This window comes from Mytilus galloprovincialis, chromosome 2 (assembly GCF_965363235.1).
Source record: "Mytilus galloprovincialis chromosome 2, xbMytGall1.hap1.1, whole genome shotgun sequence".
In the NCBI taxonomy this organism is placed as follows: Eukaryota; Metazoa; Mollusca; class Bivalvia; order Mytilida; family Mytilidae; genus Mytilus; species Mytilus galloprovincialis.
The window spans coordinates 105527147-105547105 of NC_134839.1; the positions used below are offsets into that span (position 1 = coordinate 105527147).

The 19959-nt window shown below is 32.5% G+C and overlaps 1 protein-coding gene across 2 annotated transcripts in view; it reads left to right on the plus strand.

Annotated features, from left to right (window-relative positions):
- The first annotated feature begins 1469 nt into the window (after nucleotides 1-1469).
- LOC143065248 (solute carrier family 28 member 3-like) overlaps nucleotides 1470-19959 on the plus strand; it is a 28599-nt gene continuing 10109 nt past the window's right edge. Inside the window, exons 1-7 of one of the 2 annotated variants that reach the window (XM_076238700.1) lie at nucleotides 1470-1568; nucleotides 4775-4896; nucleotides 5349-5482; nucleotides 6803-7041; nucleotides 8182-8323; nucleotides 10210-10401; nucleotides 11774-11935. In XM_076238700.1, coding sequence (XP_076094815.1) covers nucleotides 4788-4896; nucleotides 5349-5482; nucleotides 6803-7041; nucleotides 8182-8323; nucleotides 10210-10401; nucleotides 11774-11935 — 978 coding nt within the window. In that variant the 5' untranslated portion in view covers nucleotides 1470-1568; nucleotides 4775-4787. Of the gene's footprint in view, nucleotides 1585-4774; nucleotides 4897-5348; nucleotides 5483-6802; nucleotides 7042-8181; nucleotides 8324-10209; nucleotides 10402-11773; nucleotides 11936-19959 lie in introns of both variants that reach the window. The other variant, XM_076238701.1, reaches the window with a different exon arrangement.

The window sequence follows — 19959 nt, forward strand, 5'->3', positions numbered from 1 at the left end:
GAAACTTCCACTTTCATTTTCTATGTTCAGTGGACCGTGAAATTGGGGTCAAAAGTCTAATTTGGCTTAAAATTAGAAAGATCATATCATAAGCAACAAGTATACTAAGTTTCAAGTTGATTGGACTTCACCTTCATCAAAAACTACCTTGACCAAAAACTTTAACCTGAAACTCCCACTTTCATTTTCTATGTTCAGTGGACGGTGAAAATGGGGTCAAAAGTCTAATTTGGCTTAAAATTAAAAAGATCATATCATAAGCAACAAGTGTACTAAGTTTCAAGTTGATTGGACTTCAGCTTCATCAAAAACTACCTTGACCAAAAACTTTAACCTGAAACTCCCACTTTCATTTTCTATGTTCAGTGGACCGGGAAATTGGGGTCAAAAGTCTAATTTGGCTTTAAAATTAAAAAGATCATATCATAAGCAACAAGTGTACTAAGTTTCAAGTTGATTGGACTTCAGCTTCATCAAAAACTACCTTGACCAAAAACTTTAACCTGAAACTCCCACTTTCATTTTCTATGTTCAGTGGACCGGGAAATTGGGATCAAAAGTCTAATTTGGCTTTAAAATTCAAAAGATCATATCATAAGCAACAAGTGTTTTAAGTTTCAAGTTGATTGGACTTCAGCTTCATCAAAAACTACCTTGACCAAAAACTTTAACCTGAAACTCCCACTTTCATTTTCTCTGTTCAGTGGACGGTGAAATTGAGGTCAAAAGTCTAATTTGGCTTAAAATTAGAAAGATCATATCATAAGCAACAAGTGTACTAAGTTTCAAGTTGATTGGACTTCACCTTCATCAAAAACTACCTTGACCAAAAACTTTAACCTGAAACTCCCACTTTCATTTTCTATGTTCAGTGGACCGGGAAATTGGGATCAAAAGTCTAATTTGGCTTTAAAATTAAAAAGATCATATCATAAGCAACAAGTGTTTTAAGTTCCAAGTTGATTGGACTTCAGCTTCATCAAAAACTACCTTGACCAAAAACTTTAACCTGAAACTCCCACTTTCATTTTCTCTGTTCAGTGGACGGTGAAATTGAGGTCAAAAGTCTAATTTGGCTTAAAATTAGAAAGATCATATCATAAGCAACAAGTGTACTAAGTTTCAAGTTGATTGGACTTCACCTTCATCAAAAACTACCTTGACCAAAAACTTTAACCTGAACGGACGGACAAACGGAAGCACAGACGGACGGACAAACGGAGCCACAGACCAGAAAACATAATGCCCCTCTACTATCGTAGGTGGGGCATAAAAAACATTTCGTATAGCACCTATGTTCTTGTATCATGTGTATGTCATAAGTGAATAAACTATCCGCAAAGGAGTGCCAAGGTACTAGATGACGCAACCACGTTGCACACATGGCTCTGTTTATTCGCGGAAACGAAAATAGATAGTGTTTCATTGGCTTGGAACAAAAGTTCAAGACTTCGTGTTAACTCGGCTATTTCCGCTCCTCTTTCTGAATGGAAGAAACCCGAGGACTGCCGATAGATTATTCTAAAGATTAAAAAAAAGCGGTAGATACACGGACGTAAAGCGACAAGGTGAGAGCTACAAAATGTATATTATTTGTTATACATGTTATACATACGTATCAAATATCTATACGATAAAATAGTTAAGAAAATAAGTGCAAAGGATTTGAAATGTTCAAAACATTGTTATATTTTTATTTATTTTTTAATTGTATTGTTTTCCTTCATGCTTGCGTGTTTTTTTCCCTCTCTATAATTTTCTTCAGCAATTTTTTATAAATTTCATCAGAGACATATGATACATTTGGGCGCTGTGCAATTTTTAGTAATAAAACATTATATTCTATTCATATCTGGCACTCTATGCTTCAGGTAAACATGTACATGTGCAAGTATCGATTATCAGGTTTAGGGGGAAAGACTTCAGAGTTCGCGAAATCTTTTTTTCCTTGGTGGTCCTTGAAGAAAATCTGCTGGTCCTCACTATTAATTCTATTGAAAAATACTAAAATTGTGTCAGTCCAATGCAAAATTTTGGTGGTAAAATCCTGAGGACTGCCACTTTCCACGAACTCTGTGAAAGACCACAGGTATGTGAGGCATGGACCCCCTTTTTTGGTACTGTAAAAAAAAGATTTTTCCATATTTACTTTATTTTATTTTCTAGAATGTATAAATATAACAAGTCTCAATAATCCATTCCTAGATGATTACAATACTTCATTTTTCACTTGGGGTTTGTGGTTATAGTAAAAAAGGTATACACCTTATCGCTATTTGTCTGCCATTACTGGATATCAAACAGGTTCCCATAAAATTTTGACGTCATAAAACAAAATATCTGACGCCACAGTGGAAAAGTGATTGTTGTTTGCGTCAAAAGTTCAAGCGGCCGGGTCAGTTTGAATTAGGGATAAGGTGTAATGGGTTGTTGAGACTTCTGGGTGGGTCTTTACACCTCAGAACACAGCCAAATACCCCAAAAGCTACCAACCACTAAGAAAAACTGATATACAATAAAACAATAAAACAAATTAAATTACGTATAATTTAATCAATTCCTAGATTTTTATGGGCATCATTTTTATGTTAAAATCGATAATCAATATAAGGAAAAACGTCTCCAGATTCATAATCATTCATCACTTTCTGCATAAAATTGTGTGTGTTATTAAAATAATAAAATTCAAATATATTCATAATTAGTAATCAGTTCAAGTATCCTCGATCTCTTTTCTCGGTTAGATTTTGATATTTTTCTCTTCTCTTGTACAACTATTCTAAAGAAGGAAAAAAATATATTTGAGATGTCCATGGGGGTCTGCGGAGTTCTAAAAGTGGGATGTTATAGACTCTCCCTTTCTGTTTTCTGTAGATATTTGGACTCTTAATCTTCTGATTTGTTGAATTAATAACTTGAATATTTATTTAAGTCACATTTATAATGATAAAAGACAAAATAATAAACTTTTGGGGTGTTCGGTGGTGAAAGAACCTACTGGAGACTTCTTACAAAATGTATGTGTCTATACATGGTAGAAAATTGTAAATATGGAAAAAAAACATTAAGACTTATATTAAAGGGGGGTCCATGCTCCAAATACCTGTGGACTGGACAGTGGTGTCCCTGGTTCTCACTTCTCTACCTACATGTACAAAAACCACTGACCTCCATTACGCCAAATTCCCCCAACTTATACTCACACTTCCCTGTCACTTTGATTTTACTCCAGATGAAGTAGAATATCGGTTTCATGTAGCTTTTGAGGTGAATACTGACATTTTTGTGCTTTGTAAAGAATATTACCATAAAAGATTAGATGTGAAATACCTGAACGCATAAGATAACTGCATGTTGAGTAATATTTACGAATGATTTCCTTTTACTGATGATAAAATTAAGTAAATGACTAGTTTCGGATATCGATAACCCTGGTGTGATAATTTTTCAGTAATACATAAATTTCTCCTGCTAAAATCTTATATGTTGTTACATACACGAGCGAATCATACAAGTTGAGATATATAAACACCATGAGATGGTGACAAGAGAACATCACCATCTAAAAATGGATAATTAACGATAGGAAATATATCACCTAACATGCCTAAGTTGTCAAAGCCTCTTGGTTAAGACAGTGGACTACAGATCCCAAAATTGTAGATAAGAATCCCAATAAGGTTCATGTTTACATGTATGTACAAACATGTATATAATTGTGTAATAATTCTAATGAAATGTACTGAAAGGGGTCATCCATAATTGTCAACCATTTTCCAAAGTGTACAAAACATACACTTTTTCACACCCCCCACCCTCCCTCAAAAAGTGTAAATCAACCATTTTCAGATTTCAAGACAAGAAGCAATCATTTTTAATAAAAAAAAACATCCTGTCTATCATACATGTAGTTTAGTTTAATATAGAAATTTGCATTGAAAAAAAACTGAAATATATCTGACTGTTTTATATACATGTAGTGATAAAAAAAAAGTGTACGGTAAAAATGTTGATTTTTTAACCACCTCCCCCAAAGTGTACGTTTTGTACACTTTGGAAAATGGTTGACAATTATGGATGACCCCTAAATGATCTGATAGATATAATTGATGCATGTGATAAGAAGTTGAAAGTGAAATCCATTTGACACCCACATCACTTCTTAAAATAAATAGGTGGCCCGTGCCAAAAGAAAAAGAAATTCTTTAACATATTTTTCCCCCAATTATTTTTTTTAACCCCCCAAATATGACCAAATACAATGTGCATCATGTCTTCCTCACATAACCCTACATATAAGATATCTGAAGTATATGTAAGTTAAATAAACAAACATTTAGGCATAGGATTTTAAATGTTCATAAGACCAAGTATCATGTTAGCCAATTCTTCTTAAACTTTTGCTTTGGACATGTTGGAAAATTTAAGAAACAAAACTTATTCCAATAGAACATGGTAGAGGTATAATAAGGGAAGGGACCTGGGTCTACCTTATGTTGCTATATGTATACTAATGCATAGACTTGATTCAATTCTCATTCTTCACTTTCTTTACCTCAGTTCCCTTTTTAAAAATCCTGGATCCACACCATCAATGGCACCAGTGCCCTCTTGCAGGTACAAAATGTGGGTAAAATTAAAACCTATAACATGTATATAAAGTAAATGATTATTATATAAAATACATGTATCAACCAGTAGGCATCCAATGGATTTAGTGTTTAGACCTTATAAACAAGCTTACAAAAACATGACTATGTGCTCATTTTTCCAGTTATTTTTGAAAGATGTCAACTGTTAAAGGAGACTCAGCAGTACCACTACCAGACACAGATCTACCACCGAGATATGAAGATTATGAGGAAAAAACTTCTTTGACCATAAATTTTGACAATGGTGAGAACTAATATATATGCTGTTTATACTAGTACAATGTACATACAGTCTTGAGAATGGATTATTTATGATAAGGCTGAATTAAATGTTATGTGTTGTTGGGTTTTCCTGATCAACTGACTCACTCGATATTGCAACAATGTGGTTAGACTCTTTTAAGGGCAACTACATGTAACTCCCTTTTCATGGCTGGAAAAATAATAATGAAACTTTGCATAGTTGTAGAACACCACCTTAGGTTGTGAATAATGGAATACAGTTCTTGTCTTCTGCTTGGTAAATGGGAGATAAATGAACGTGTTTACTTTAATTTAGCTGCATGTGGTTAAAAGAGAGATAATCATATTTGCACATTTGGATGTATCATTTTGAAAATATACTCACAGTTCCAACTCTTTTCTTTGTAAATGAATTTGTAATTTATATTTTTTATGCTCATCTTATAATTTCAGAAACTATTATGACTGGTATTGACAGTGATCAATCAGATGATTCTGACAGAAGTTCTGCTTTGTTTGCCAGTTTCATCAAAGTCCATGACAATGTAACACAATTCTACACAACTAACTACAAACCAATATGGAAGGTAGAAAACACTAAATATATTTTTTAATGATTGTAAAAAATTAAAGTGAAATATGACTTCTTTTTTTAAATTTCAAACTAGCATGAGCCTGATTTAAAATGTATCAAACATAAGTTAATATTAATATTATAGAATAGAATAGAATATTTTAATATTAAAGTGCAACCTGAATTATAACAAACAATTACATTCATATATACAAGTAATTTTCAGCCAGCCAAATAGGCTTATGATGCACTGTACATTGTGTATCATAATTGAAAATAAAATAAATAAATAAATATAGTTCAAATTTACTCACAAATTATAGCAAGGCAGGTTATCAGTTAATCACAGATTGTGTGATGGTAAAACAGTTCAAAATAAAGTTAGAAACAAGCTTGCTGTAATTACAAAATAAATGTTTTAATTTGATGTTTGCTGGTAGTGTAGTTAAGTCTATGTTGTACTCAATCTCGGATATCATTAAATAATGTTGTTCGTAATTGTTCATAGCGTTCACAAAACAGCAAGAGATGGGATTCGTCCTCTATTGATTAAGACTTGCACATTTAACAAAGGCTTTGGTCAAGTGGTATATTACGAAATCTGCACTTTTCGATCTCTAAATGTAAAGTTCCGCTTCGCATCGGGGCTATCACTGATCGTTGTTGTCTTGATAAACACTTTTTCAAGTATGGCTCTACATTGTAGTCCGTTTTAATGTTTTTATATGTTTGTAATTTAGGCATATCTTCCGATGCATTTAGCCATTCCTGATGATGCAGTTCTACGAGTTTATTCTTAACACAAGATACCATATATGAGCCGTTGGTCGTTGTTCTTAGTTTTGATTGAAACACTCATCTTGTTAAAAAATTGCGACACAGCCTATATTCAGAAATTTCACACAATTTACGCCATAGTTTTATCATGTTACATTGAGTTTTCATGTGTATAGGAGTCCAGCCTGTATCTCCTGTGATAGCCGGGAGAGGAGCGTGCTTGCCAACTCCAAAATATGTCTGAATGGCTCTGTACTTTAATCTCTCTAGTGTATTGTACTTCTTAAATCCCCATATGCAGATGTGTATTCAAGTATCGGCGACACTGTACTGTCATAGATTTTGATGTAAGTATCATAGTCCATGTTTCCCATATTATAGTATTTTGAAGTTAATGATCCTAGAGCTCTGCTGCCTGCGGTAAGTAATTCATGCGTTATTATACATGAATAATTATACCATACTTATAATTTGAGCATTACGTTTGTGACCAAAGCTTGTTTGTGTAATGTTATGTTTTGTTATTTAATTGGTTATTTTATCTATTTCTTTTCAGATACTGTATGTTTCCTTGTTTATTGGTTACCTTGCTTACTTTATTACTGCTATGGTGAAGTGTTCAGTAGATAAAGTAAGAGATCCAACACCTCTCCTCGTGCTGACCATTGTTGTACTGGCTTTCTTTGTCATATGGTTTATCAGAAAGAGATTTGAAGACGACCTCTACAAGGCCTTTGTACAGCCTGTCATTGATTGTTTTACATCCAAGCAAAAGCTTCAGACATTTGTCAAAATGTAAGAAACAAATGAAATAAATATCCCACTTTCATCATAATTGTCCGTTTAGTTTAGGCGTAGTTGTTGCTTTGTTGATAAAAGGGAACATGAAACTTAAAATACTACATTTGTAATGTTCAAAAAGTTCTAATATTGAAGATATATACTCATGTTTAGGAATTTTTCCCCTCCTAACATCCCTTATTATTATATTGTTTTTACTGCTAACATCAACCCATACATTCAATGTTTGTGTTGGGATTTAGTTCACTAAGATATGTTTGTTGTATATAATCTTAATTTACTATCAAATTAACATTTCATATGTAATACATATGCATCCATTTCTATGCTTTTTTTACATTATTCATGTATTTATCAAAACGACATTTTTCAAAGGTACATTTTAATATAACATGTTATAAAATACATAAGTATGTCAGGTACATTGTATGTGGCATTGTACAAAACAAACCAGGAATCATAATCCTTTTCTGGAAAATGTTAGGGCAACCTTTAGTCAAGTAGGGTAATTTAATTGTTGAGCTAATTGCTAGATTTTACACAGAGGGTAGCCAGGATTTTTCATATTTAGCTTGTCTTTTGAATAATTTCCATGGGTTCTCCAAAGGTATGGCAAGAATACAAAGAAGATGAAGTATGATTGCCAATGAGACAACACTCCACAAGAGACCAAACTAAATAATACAGAAATTAACAACAATAGGTAACCATATGGCCTTCAACAATGAGCAAAGTTCATTCTGCATAGTCCACTATAAAGGGTCCCAAGACGAGACACATGTCAAATGGAGAAAACTAATGGCCTAATTTATGAATTATTTTTTTCTTAAATGAGTAAAAAAAGGCTGGTTCTATTATACTTTTATTTCCATTTTGTATAATAGATTGGCATAATTGTCATTTGAAATATTTTGAAACTGCTAAAAGTGCTTCTCTGCTAAGCATGTATCAGTAAAGACTGGTTGGCTCAGAGTTCTAATGATGTGTCCTGGGAGGGTGATATATATGTCTTTCTTCAGGCAACTACCTTGTGAACTAGCATGTTTTAAATCTGGCTTAGTTGGTCTAGTACAAAGCAGGGTTCATATTCATACCACATTAGCATGTCCATTATCATCATCATCATCATTTCAGATTGTTTATGATAGCAGTTATAGTTGGTATGATAACATTGATTGTGACATCAGTTTGGAACCGTCCACAGAACTTAATCTCACTAGCAGGAATGGCTGTGTTCCTGATCATCCTATTGATATGTTCTGCTCATCCAACTAAGGTGGGATCACTAATGCATCTACAGTTCTTTAAATCTTTTCTTTTTTTGTATCATATTAACTTACACTGATAAAATAAACCATTTTACCATTAAATCTGTAGCTGAAAAGTTTATGACAACTGAATTGACTTAAAATTTTTAAAGTTTATTTTTATCACTCTTAATTAATTACAAGATTTACAAAGGAGTAGGTCCGGTAAGGACCGATTTTGGCCTCAAATTTCAGGTTCATCTTACGAAAGATTTTGACCACTTTTCAAACACTTAAGTGTCTATTTCATTTGAATCAATTAATTTATGTGAAAGATTTTAACTGATTTAGTCATTACAAACAACCCGATTCAAGCTCAAATATGAAAAATCTACCAAATATGCCGAAAAATGTCACTTTTCAGATGATTTTTGTCAAAAATGAAAGTGGCCACAACCGTGTTCATCCTCAACCTTTATATATGTTATGTATTATCATAAAATACAACTTACATTTCAATATTAAGGATGAACACGAATGCGGCCACTTTCGTTTCACACGAAAACTGTCTAAAATTTAACTAAAATGCTAGAATTGTGAGATTTCAGTAATTTAGCATGACTTAATGGTGCTAGTACCCAATATATGTGCATTGTATTGTCAAAAATAGCCCATATTTATGTAGCAGAAGCATTCTTCTGTCCAATAAATAACTAAAAGTTTACATTTTAACAATATTGTAAAACTGCTATATTTTGGGGCCAAAAAGGGGTCTTACTGGACCTATTCCTGTCATAGGAAACTGAACATATATTTTAGTAAGAATTTGCAATATTCTGATTTTATTCATGTTCTGGGTTTTTTTTTTGTTGAGCCTGCGACTTTTAGAAAGCTTGACATAGGGATAGTGATCGCGTTAGCTAACTTCTTAAAAGCTTAATATTTTAGAAGGTGGAAGACCTGGATGCTTCACATGTTCATTGTCCTTGACCTCATTTTCATGGTTCAGTGACTACTTGAAAAATAAGTTGTAATTTTTTGTAATGTCAAAAAGGGGGATAATCATATTTTGCACAGGTAGATGTAGATTTTTGGTCTGTTTTTTCTTAAACTATAAGCAATAGGTCAACTATATGTGTTGTATGGAAGAATTTTAAGCTGAACATGTTTGCCTTGCATGGTTCATCTGACCTTGACCTTATTTTCATGGTTCATTGGTCAATGTTTAGTTTTCTTGGTTTATAAGTCTGTTTCTTAGAAACTTAAATCAATAGGTCAACTATATTTAGTGTATTGAATGATTGTAAGATGTACATGTATTTCTTGTTTGGTTTATATGACCTTGACCCCATTTTCTTGGATCATGTTAATTTTATGTGATAGTTGTTATAAAGCTTTATATTTAGGACTATCAACATAATATCAATGATAAGAAAAGAAGGCAAGACATTTCAGTGTGTGCACTTGTTTTAAGTCATGGCTAGTGTTGTTATTTTTTTAAATGAAAATGAAGAAACAATTCTTACATGCCATGCTCTATGCTGTTTTAACATGGAACATATATTATATTTGTAAATATCATTAGCAAGTCACAAAGATTTCTACCCATGTAAAACTGAGCCAATTCTAACAGTAAATTTTAGAACTTGCCACTTTGAAGCGAACCTACATCATGTACATGTATAAGACAATTGGAAGACTGCCATTATGATTTGATTAAGCCAAATCATTATGGAAAATCATGATTTCACAATTTAAAAATGATATTAAGATAATACATGTAAATCAATTTTTCGTTTTTCTTCAATTTAATTTCACATCAAGTAACACCAAGCAAAGTGTCCATTTTTATCTAAGCTGTTAAAAATAAAGCCAGTTGCAATTTTAATTTTGACATTTTTGCTTTATTTTAAAGGTTAATTGGCGACCTGTCATTGGAGGTTTTACCCTACAGTTTTTCTTTGCTGCAATTATATTGAAATGGAGTGTTGGTTTCCAAATATTTGAATTTCTTGGAAAACAAGTACAGACTTTCCTGAAGTTTACAGATAAAGGGACAGAATTTGTTTTTGGAGAAAAGTATACAGAACATTTGTTTGCCATGAAGGTATACACACTAAATTTACTGGTTGTACATTTGTTTGCCATGACGGTATACACACTTTATTTACTGGTTGTACTTACATTTGTTTGACATGAAGGTATACACACTAAATATCTTGGGACAACATTCCTTATGGTGTGGGACAGGTTGTACCATATCTACACATTCTTACATGTGTCAGATAACATGGTTTTACACTGTTTTTTTCAAACACATAATTACAAGCACACTTATATGGAATATTGTTTTAGTTAGATAATATTGTATAAGCAGATTTGTAAAAACTTGATATTTTGTAAATTATCTAAAACTGCTCCAGCTTGCAGAAGAACATCTCAATAATATAACAAAAATAAAACTGTCACCATTAAAAGTCTTCATCTTTTACAAAAAATTAGTGTAAATATTTAGCAATCTTCAGCTTTAAAAGTACTGTAGATTTCACAGGTAAAGGTGAACCATAAATTTAAATTTCAACACATTTTCTATAGACTTTGGATTCACCACAAAATCAAAGATTAATGAAAATACAATTTCCATCAATCAAAAAAAAAAAAAATCCTGAAAAAATAAATGAACTTGCTTCAGTTGAATACAATTACTAAAATAAACATGGCTTTTTTGCAGGTTTTTGAAAATTCCTTATTAAAATCTATTTCCTATTGTTTTGAAAACATAGAAAAATAGGTGTAAAGTAAAAGCAGTTCAAGATCGATCAAGTGATAAATAGACACGATAGAAAGTAATTAGATAGTCTGTAAAGTATTATCATTTATCAATATTAAAATGGAATAGAACTCATGAACAGCTTTTTAGCTGTCCTTAAATATGAAGTAAGTTTTATGTTATTTTAAACCAAAGAGCATGGGGCCACCTTTATCTTGTCTTTTTCAAAGTCATAGGGTTATTTTCACATGTTTTTTTAGTTGTGCTACATTTGTAAATCAGTGTGATTTTATGTTAGAGCTATGCAAATTGTTATCATTGTTAAACCATTTATATTTCAGATTTTACCAGTGGTAGTATTTTTATATCCCACCTACAATAGTAGAGGTGCATTATGTTTTCTGGTCTGTGCATCCATCCGTTCGTCCCGCTTCAGGTTAAAGTTTTTGGTCAATGTAGTTTTTGATGAAGTTGGAGTCCAATCAACTTGACGCTTAATACACATGTTCCTTATGATATGATCTTTCTAATTTTTATGCCAAATTAGAGTTTTTACCCCAATTTCACGGTCCACTGAACATAGAATATGATAGTGCGAGTTGAGCAATTGTGTACTGGGGAAACATTCTTGTTAAGTTGTGCAGTAGCTGTGTAAAATTATGTTGGTGCTATGCAGATTGTTATCAGTGTTAAATCATTTATATTTCAGATTTTACCAGTGGTAGTATTTTTTAGTTGTGCCATATCAGTGCTATATTATGTTGGGGCTATGCAGATTGTGATTGGTAAGATAGCGTGGATAATGAGAGTGACACTAGGAACTACAGCTGCAGAGTCACTATGTGCTGCCGGAAATATATTCGTGGGTCAAGTAAGTTCAGTAGACATCTTGTAAACCATATTCCTTCCTTTTATACTTGAAGAACACACCCAAAAATATGCGCCGCTTAGACTATTGACGTCATACAGCAATCATTATCAATTGTGGCGTCAGATAGTCAGTATTATGACATAAAAATTTTACGGGAACCTCTGTGATGTCCAATAACATGAATATTGGCAGACAACTCACATTTTGTAATATTTTAACTGAATTAAGCATGTCTTTTCTCAAAATCGTAAAAATTAAAATCCCATTTAAGTTTAAAATGACAAAATCGCAATAATAAATGCACGCAATAATTTCTGAATTTACAGTACATTTGATAGTAAAAATCCTAAAACAATTGATTGATCTTGATTGATTCTACAACATAATTCAATTGAATTTGATTGACTTCACAAGAGTCTAAAAATCACATCAATTGTTGAATACTGTACCTGTGTCTTTTTCTGCTTTTTAGTTTTATCCATTCAAGATATTGCTCTACATCATATCGAATTATGGTAAATATTTGTGATTTTAAACATGGAAAAAGCTTCATTACTAAATAACTTGTGTTTTTGCTTAGACTTATTGAAGTAAATTTAAACTTTTTAAATACAGAGCTCCAGATAAGCTGCGTATATGTGGACAATTATGGTAAATATTTGTGATTTTAAACATGGAAAAAGCTTCATTACTAAATAACTTGTGTTTTTGCTTGGACTTATTGAAGTAAATTTAAACTTTTTAAATACAGAGCTCCAGATAAGCTGCGTATTTGCGTGATGACGCAATAGAAATAATTAAAAACCCAATGCAATTGCCCATTGCATGGTTCAATAACCCAATTAATTCAAACGAAAACCCAATTATATGCCTAAACTATGAGTTCTCAACGTTTTTACTCGCTATCCTTGGCGTTATTTACCCTTATCTGATTACAGTCGTAGCGTAAATCTATTTTATAATATTTATGATTGGAAATGTCCTATCGTTTTAAAAAATAGAGCCTTGCATGAAGTAGCTAAAATGGGTCCCTGTTGGAATTTTCCGTTGCTCAACAGGTACACGTGATTATGAAAACATTTCGATCTTCTCAACGTTTATCCAATTAGCGTGTGTTGTTTTGTCATATTTTTTCGAATTGCTCGTGACTTATCATAACATACAATGATTTAAAACGAATGTAAATGTCCTCATGTTTTCATCTTCTTTCTTTTTATACGACCGCAAAAATTGAAAAAATTTTGGTTGTATATTGGTATCGTCTTCCGAATACTTTTGGTTTTCGCACTATAACTTTAGTTTAAGTAAATAGAAATAAATGAAATTTAAACACAAGGTTTATGACCATAAAAGGAAGGTTGGGGTTGATTTTGGAAGTTTTGGTCCAACAGTTTAGGAATTAGGGGCCAAAAAGGGCCCAAATAAGCATTTTCTAGGTTTTCGCACTATAAATTTCTTTTAAGTAAATAGAAATCAATGATATTTTGACACAAGGTTTATGACCACAAAAGGAAGGTTGGGATTGATTTGGGGTGTTTTGGTTTCAACAGTTTAGGAATTAGGGGCCAAAAAAGGGCCCAAATAAGCATTATTCTTGGTTTTTGCACAATAACTTTAGTATAAGTAAATAGAAATCATTGAAATTTAAACACAAGGTTAATGAACACAAAAGGAAGGTTGGGATTGATTTTGGGAGTTGAGATCCCAACAGTTTAGAAATAAGGGACAAAAAAGGGGCCCAAATACGCATTGTTCTTGGTTTTCGCCCCATAACTTTAGTATAAGTAAATAGAAATCTATGAAATTTAAACACAAGGTTTATGACCATAAAAGGAAGGTTGGGATTGATTTTGGGAGTTTTGGTCCCAACAGTTTAGGAATAAGGGGCCCAAAGGGTCCAAAATTAAACTTTGTTTGATTTCATCAAAAATTTAATAATTGGGGTTCTTTGATATGACTAATTTAACTGTAGATTCTTAATTTTTGGTCCAGTTTTCAAATTGGTCTACATTAAGGTCCAAAGGGTCCAAAATTAAACTAAGTTTGATTTTAACAAAAATTGAATCCTTGGGGTTCTTTGATATGCTGAATCTAAAAATGTACTTAGATTTTTGTCGAGCCTGCAACTTTTGTTGCAGAAAGCTCGACATAGGGATAGTGATCCGGCGGCGGCGTTAGCTCACTTCTTAAAAGCTTTATATTTTAGAAGGTGGAAGACCTGGATGCTTCATACTTTGTATATAGATGCTTCATGTTACGAAGTTTCCGTCAGTCACATGTCCAATGTCCTTGACCTCATTTTCATGGTTCAGTGACCACTTGAAAAAAAAGTTCAAATTTTTTGTAATGTTGAATTCTCTCTTATTATAAGTAATAGGATAACTATATTTGATGTGTGCGTACCTTGCAAGGTCCTCATGCCCGTCAGACAGTTTTCACTTGACCTCAACCTCATTTCATGGATCAGTGAACAAGGTTAAGTTTTGGTGGTCAAGTCCATATCTCAGATACTATAAGCAATAGGGCTAGTATATTCGGTGTATGGAAGGACTGTAAGGTGTACATGTCCAACTGGCAGGTGTCATCTGACCTTGACCTCATTTTCATGGTTCAGTGGTTATAGTTAAATTTTTGTGTTTTGGTCTGTTTTTCTCATACCATATGCAAAAGGTCTACTATATTTGTTGTATGGAATGATTGTTAAGTGTACATGTCTAGCGGGCAGATGTCATGTGACCTTGACCTCATTTTCATGGTTCATTGGTCAAAGTTAAGTTTTTGAGTTTTGGTCTTTTTATCTGTTATATGCCATAGGTCAACTATATTTGGTGTATGGAAATATTTTATGATCTTTATGTCAGTCGAGCAGGTTTTATTTAACCGTGACCTCATTTTCACGGTTCATTGCACAGTGTTAAGTTTTTGTGTTTTGGTCTATTTTTCTTAAACTATAAGTAATGTGTCAACTATATATGTTGTATAGAAGCATTGTTAGCTGTACCTGTCTGCCTGGCATGGTTCATCTGAACTGGACCTCTTTTTCAAGGTTCATTGGTCTTTGTTTAGTTATCTTGGTTAATGTAAAGTTTATGTGACAGTTGTAATAAAGCTTAGCTTTATACTTAAGACTATCAACATAATATCAATGATTAGTATAGAAGGCGAGACATTTCAGCGTGTGCACTCTTGTTAATTATTGGCCCAGTTTTCAAGTTGGTCCAAATCGGGGTCCAAAATTAAACTTTATTTGATTTCATCAAAAATTGAATAATTGGGGTTCTTTGATAATGCCAAATCTAACTGTGTATGTAGATTCTTAATTTTTGTTCCGGTTTTCAAATTGGTCAACATTAAAGTCCAAAGGGTCCAATATTAAACTAAGTTTGATTTTAACAAAAATTAAATTCTTGGGCTTCTTTGATATGCTGAATCTAAACACGTACTTAGATTTTTGATTATGGGCCCAGTTTTCAAGTTGGTCCAAATCAGGATCCAAAATTATTATATTAAGTATTGTGCAATAGCAAGAAATTTTCAATTGCACAGTATTCAGCAATAGCAAGAAATCTTCAATTGCACAGTATTGTGCAATAGCAAGAAATATCTTAATTGCACAATATTGCACAATAGCAAGAAATTTTCAATTGGAGTTATCTTTCTTTGTCCAGAATAGTAGTTGAATCATTGTTTTACACAATATACAATGTATATTCACTTTTACTACCAACTGATAAATTAAAACAATCTTTACCATTCAGTGATAACAAGCACTTTTTTTACATTTTAATATTTTATGATGTATTTATTTGAGTAGTTATTGTTGCAAACTCCATTAGAAATTTGAATTGAGATCAGTTTTGGAATAAGGGAAAGGGGGATGTGGAAAAAAAAATTGGGGGGGGGGGGGGGTTTCAATTTTTCTCATTTCAGATTTCATAAATAAAAAGAAAATTTCTTCAAACATTTTTTTGAGAGGATTATTATTCAACAGCATAATGAATTGCTCAAAGGCAAAAAAAAAAATTTAAGTTCATTAGAACACATTCATTCTGTGTCAGAAACCTATGCTGTGTCAACTATTTAATCACAATCCAAATTTAGAGCTGAATCCAGCTTGAATGATGTGTCCATACTTGCCCCAACCGTTCAGGGTTCAACCTCTGCTGTCATATAAAGCTGCTTCCTGTGGAGCATCTGGTTGATAACTTAGGGAAAGTTATGATAATAACAAAACTCAGCTAGTGTTTTAATGAAGCATCCATCCTTCGAAAATAGTGGAATAAATTACTTTTGGAGTGTCAAGAACTCGTTGGAAGTACTTGATAAATTGCATGCTTATATTGGTGATTTTGAATCTGTTCAAAGTTTTGATTTTTCTACCCTGTATACCACATTGCCTCACATTCTCATTAAGAAAAAATTCACACACCTAATTAAATGGGCATTCAAAAAATCAGAATGTGAATATATATGTTCAAACTCTTTTAGGTCATTTTTTAGTAGCAATAAACAAAAAAACTATGTTAATTGGACATGCTTTGATACTATATATGCCCTTGAATTTTTACTAGATAACATTTTTGTTCGCTTTGGGGATTCCGTATATCGTCAGATTATCGGAATTCCAATGGGGACTAACTGTGCACCACTTATTGCGGACCTCTTTTTGTATTGTTACGAGTTACAATTTATGACAAAAATAAGCAAAGACCCATCAAAACAACATCTGATAAACAAATTTAATAATACTTTTAGATATTTGGATGATATTTTGGCTCTCAATAATGACGACTTCAGTATGTATATTAATGAAATTTATCCTGGTGAACTTACTTTAAATAAAGCTAATACTAACAATGACCACTGCCCTTTCCTCGATCTTGATATCTATATCACTAACGGAAAGCTGAATACTAAAATTTATGATAAAAGGGATGATTTTTCATTTCCTATCGTTAATTATCCGTTTTTAGATGGTGACGTTCCATTGTCACCTTCTTACGGTGTTTATATATCTCAACTTGTACGATTCGCTCGTGTATGTAACAATGTTTTAGATTTTAACGAGAGAAATTTATGTATTACTGAAAAATTATTACACCAGGGTTTTCGATATCACAAACTAGTCAAAACATTTACTAAATTTTATCATCGGTATAAAGACATCATTCGTAAATATAGCTCAACATGCAGACTTTTTATACGTTCAGGTATTTCACATCCAATTTTTTATGGAAATATTCTTTATAAAGCACAAAGGTGTCAGTATTCACTTCATAAACTTACAAAACCTTTGAATAGACTTATTAAGAAGGGATATAATTACGATACTGTTGTCAAGTCATTAAAGATTGCATATTTTGGCGTTAATATTGAGTCACTGATAAGGTCTTTGCGTCGGAACTAAACACATTTATTCTAAAAACAGTTGTTGGCATGCCACGGGTTATGTTCTTCTCATATATGTTATGATGGTATGATACTAAACCCCTTACTTCTCTTGAACTGAATTTTAATGTGCGTATTGTTATGCTTTTACTTTCCTACACTGGTTAGAGGTATAGGGGGAGGGTTGAGATCTCACAAACATGTTTAACCCCGCCGCATTTTTTGCGCCTGTCCCAAGTCAGGAGCCTCTGGCCTTTGTTAGTCTTGTATTATTTAAATTTTAGTTTCTTGTGTACAATTTGGAAATTAGTATGGCGTTCATTATCACTGAACTAGTATATATTTGTTTAGGGGCCAGCTGAAGGACGCCTCCAGGTGCGGGAATTTCTCGCTACATTGAAGACCTGTTGGTGACCTTCTGCTGTTGTGTTTTTTTTATTTTGGTCGGGTTGTTGTCTCTTTGACACATTCCCCATTTCCATTCTCAATTTTATCAAAGGCACGTGCGTGTTTGCATACCTTAAGGAGAACATTGCTAGAAAGATAAACGTGGGGTTACGTCAAAAACAAAATCAGTTGGAAAACGTGAAAGGTATATCTCAAATCTGGGAACTACTTATTATTTTTTTTTTAAAAAGTAGGTCTGGAAAATAGGTGAAAGTACTGGCAAAACTTTCTTACAGCACCTTAATTTCACATAAAAATCTAAACACTCAGTCGCCCCACGCCTACCCGAACTAAACTGTAGGGTGATCATATGGGATCTAGAAAGGTAATTAGTTACTGTCCAACTAGTGACACCAGCTGCAGTTTTTATACGACCGCAAAATTTGAAAAATTTTTCGTCGTATATTGCTATCACGTTGGCGTCGTTGTTGGCGTCGTCGTCGTCCGAATACTTTTAGTTTTCACACTCTAACTTTAGTAAAACTGAATAGAAATCTATGAAATTTTAACACAAGGTTAATGACCACAAAAGGAAGGTTGGGATTGATTTTGGGAGTTTTGGTCCCAACATTTTAGGAATTAGGGGCCAAAAAGGGCCCAAATAAGCATTTTCTTGGTTTTCGCACTATAACTTTAGTTTAAGTTAATAGAAATCTATGAAATTTTGACACAAAGTTTATGACCACAAAAGGAAGGTTGGTATTGATTTTGGGAGTTGAGGTCCCAACAGTTTAGGAATTAGGGGCCAAAAAGGGACCCAAATAAGCATTTTTCTTGGTTTTCGCACCAAAACTTTAGTATAAGTAAATAGAAATGTATGAAATTTAAACACAAGGTTTATGACCATAAAAGGAAGGTTGGTATTGATTTTGGGAGTTTTGGTCCCAACAGTTTAGGAATAAAGGGCCCAAAGGGTCCAAAATTAAACTTTGTTTGATTTCATCAAAAATTGAATAATTGGGGTTCTTTGATATGCCAAATCTAACTGTGTATGTAGATTCTTAATTTTTGGTCCCGTTTTCAAATTGGTCTACATTAAGGTCCAAAGGGTCCAAAATTAAACTTAGTTTGATTTTAACAAAAATTGATTCCTTGGGGTTCTTTGATATGCTGAATCTAAAAATGTACTTAGATTTTTGATTATTGGCCCAGTTTTCAAGTTGGTCCAAATCGGGGTCCAAAATTAAACTTTGTTTGATTTCATCAAAAATTGAATAATTGGGGTTCTTTGATATGCCAAATCTAACTGTGTATGTAGATTCTTAATTGTTGGTCCCGTTTTAAAATTGGTCTACATTAAAGTCCGAAGGGTCCAAAATTAAACTAAGTTTGATTTTAACAAAAATTGAATTCTTGGGCCTCTTTGATATGCTGAATCTAAACATGTACTTAGATTTTTGATTATGGGCCCAGTTTTCAAGTTGGTCCAAATCAGGATCCAAAATTATTATATTAAGTATTGTGCAATAGCAAGAAATTTTCAATTGCACAGTATTCAGCAATAGCAAGAAATCTTCAATTGCACAGTATTGTGCAATAGCAAGAAATCTTCAATTGCACAGTATTGTGCAATAGCAAATATTTTCAATTGCACAGTATTGCACAATAGCAAGAAATATCTAATTGCACAATATTGTGCAATAGCAAGAAATTCCAATTGGATTTCAATTGGAGTTATCTTTCTTTGTCCAGAATAGTAGTTGAATCAACTTAAATCATTGTTTTATACAATATACAATGTATATTCACTTTTACTACCAACTGATAGATTAAAACAATCGGATTCCATATCAAGTATTGTGCAATAGCAAGAAATTTTCAATTGCACAGTATTGCACAATAGCAAGAAATATCTTAATTGCACAATATTGTGCAACAGCAATTAATTTTCAATTGGAGTTATCTTTCTTTGTATAGAATAGTAGTTTATTATATATGTTTGAAATTTGTCAGACATGACTATGATGTCATTTTCTATTTTTATTTGCCAATAACTTTATGTAAATAACTTCATTGGAAATTTGCCAATATAAAATGTTGCTGATGAAGTTTTTATTATTGTTTTATACAATAAACAATGTATATTCACTTTTACTACCAACCAATCTTTACCATTCAGTGATAACAAGCACTTTATTTTACATTTTAATATTTTGTGATGTATTTAAAAGAGTAGTTATTGTTGCAAA